This window comes from Elephantulus edwardii, unplaced genomic scaffold (assembly GCF_000299155.1).
Source record: "Elephantulus edwardii isolate Elephantulus edwardi_28Jun2011 unplaced genomic scaffold, EleEdw1.0 scaffold00208, whole genome shotgun sequence".
Taxonomy (NCBI): domain Eukaryota; kingdom Metazoa; phylum Chordata; class Mammalia; order Macroscelidea; family Macroscelididae; genus Elephantulus; species Elephantulus edwardii.
In genome coordinates this window covers 1,024,542-1,026,297 of record NW_006399958.1, presented here as the reverse complement: position 1 = coordinate 1,026,297, position 1,756 = coordinate 1,024,542, and the positions used below count along the sequence as shown (strand labels likewise).

General features: G+C 65.5%; 1 protein-coding gene across 2 annotated transcripts in view; it reads right to left on the bottom strand.

Moving 5' to 3' along the window:
* POLD1 (polymerase (DNA directed), delta 1, catalytic subunit) overlaps positions 1 to 1,756 on the bottom strand; it is a 32,583-nt gene that overhangs the window by 2,307 nt on the left and 28,520 nt on the right. For both annotated transcript variants that reach the window (XM_006897270.1, XM_006897269.1), the window contains 3 exons: positions 1,165 to 1,317; positions 947 to 1,049; positions 71 to 203 (listed from right to left, as the gene is read on the bottom strand). In XM_006897270.1, coding sequence (XP_006897332.1) covers positions 71 to 203; positions 947 to 1,049; positions 1,165 to 1,317 — 389 coding nt within the window. The remainder of the gene's footprint in view (positions 1 to 70; positions 204 to 946; positions 1,050 to 1,164; positions 1,318 to 1,756) is intronic.

Sequence of the window (1,756 nt, the reverse complement as noted above, 5' to 3'; positions counted from 1 at the left end):
TCTCACACTCCGCAGCGCCCCTCCTCTCCATGCTGGCCCGTCTCCTGGTGCCCCCACCCCCGGCACTCACGCAGCAGCACCGCCTCGGCCCGGCCCTCGCCCAGGATGGGCTCGAAGATGCGCAGGAGCGGCTTGGCCAGCTGCTGCTCCAGGTAGTACTGGGTGTCGATGGGCAGGCTGTGCTCGAGCACGAACAGGGGGTCCTGGGGGTCAGAGGGGATGTGGTCACCCACAGGGAGACTGGCTGGTCACCGATGGGAGGGGCTGTGTGGGTCCCAGTGGGTAAGGAGGTGAGCTGCCCAGGCAAAGAAGGCAAGCGGTTCCAATCCACCAGCTGCTCTTTGAAAGAAAGATCTCCCTCCGGTCCGATTTACAGCCTCTGAAAGCCCACCGGAGGGTCAGCTGACTTGGCTCTGACTCGCCAGTCATAACCACAGGTACACTGAGTGTGGATGAAGGGATGCGGGCAGTCACACAGGGAGCACGGGCAGTGGGGGTACACAACATCCCACACGTGGGGAGGGGTCCCCCAGTCAGATCCCGGGGAGGGGGGCTCTGCCTCTGGGTCTGGAGTGAGTTGAGGTGAGGATTCTGAAGGAGGGTCCCGGGGGTCAGAGGTCACAGCCTGGAAATCCAGGGGCAGGGCGATGATGAATCCATGGGAATTAGACAGAGGTGGTGACAGACGGACAGAGGGCTTGGCGAGCAGGGGGAGGGCCTTGGGCCCCCTGCAGAGAGGGGCTAGGACTGAGACAAGACAGAGGATGCTGGGAGCCCAGAAGCAGTGCCATGGGGCACCCCAGACTGCTGGGGACCCCGGGTGTGTCTGGGGCAGTTCCCAGGATCCCACGGGGCCCTGGAGGGAGCCGCTCTGCCCAACCCCCCTCCCGCTGGAAAGCAGAAGTGAGAGTGGGGGTGCTGGGAGGGGCCGGCCAGGTGGGGCAACCTCAGACTTCATGTACGCAGCCACGCCCTTGGCAGCCCCAATGATCACGTAGGGGACACGGTCGCCCAAGCTGGGTGCACTCCCGGGGTCCCGCTTCCTCATCCTGTGGGGGCACAAGGCGGAGGGTGAGGGCAGGTGGGGCGGTGGGGCTCACGGGAAGTGGCTGCCCAGCTGGCACCGGGGAGCTATTTCGGGGGCCCCGGCCCGGGCCCGCGGACCTCTCCGCCAGCTCCACGTGCGCCTGCTTGCCCGTGTAGTCGGCCGCCGCGCGCGTCAGCTCCTTGGTGATGACCAGCTGCGAGATGTCAATGCGGTTACACAGCAGGTCCGAGATGACCTCCTGCGCGTGGGCCACTGCGCTGGCTGGGTCCCTGTGGAGGGCAGAGCCAGGAGTCACCGGTGTCACACAGGACGCCCGACACCTCAACATGCATGCCCCAGCTTGGGGGGGTCAAGTGGACACATAACAGAGGCGCAGGGCAGGGAAGGGAGGGGTGTGGGGCAGAACTGCAAGGTGGGGGTGACACAGCTGCCCAGACTATGCGCCCCACGGATTCCACTATGTTGGAAAGCAGATGTCCACGGCCCCGGGAGGAGTCTAGGCAGAGCTCTGGAGCCTGGGGACCAGGATGCCTGGTCTGGGAGGACTGTGGGCCTAGACTGCCGAGAAAGGGGACCAAGAACCAGGACAGACGGGGAAGAAGGGACTGTGGGAAGAGGGCAGGGCTCCCAGGTGCACTCCTGGGTCTGCAGGAGGAGGGTCTGAGGGAGGAGGGTCTGCAGGAGGAGGGTCTGAGGGAGGAGGGTCTG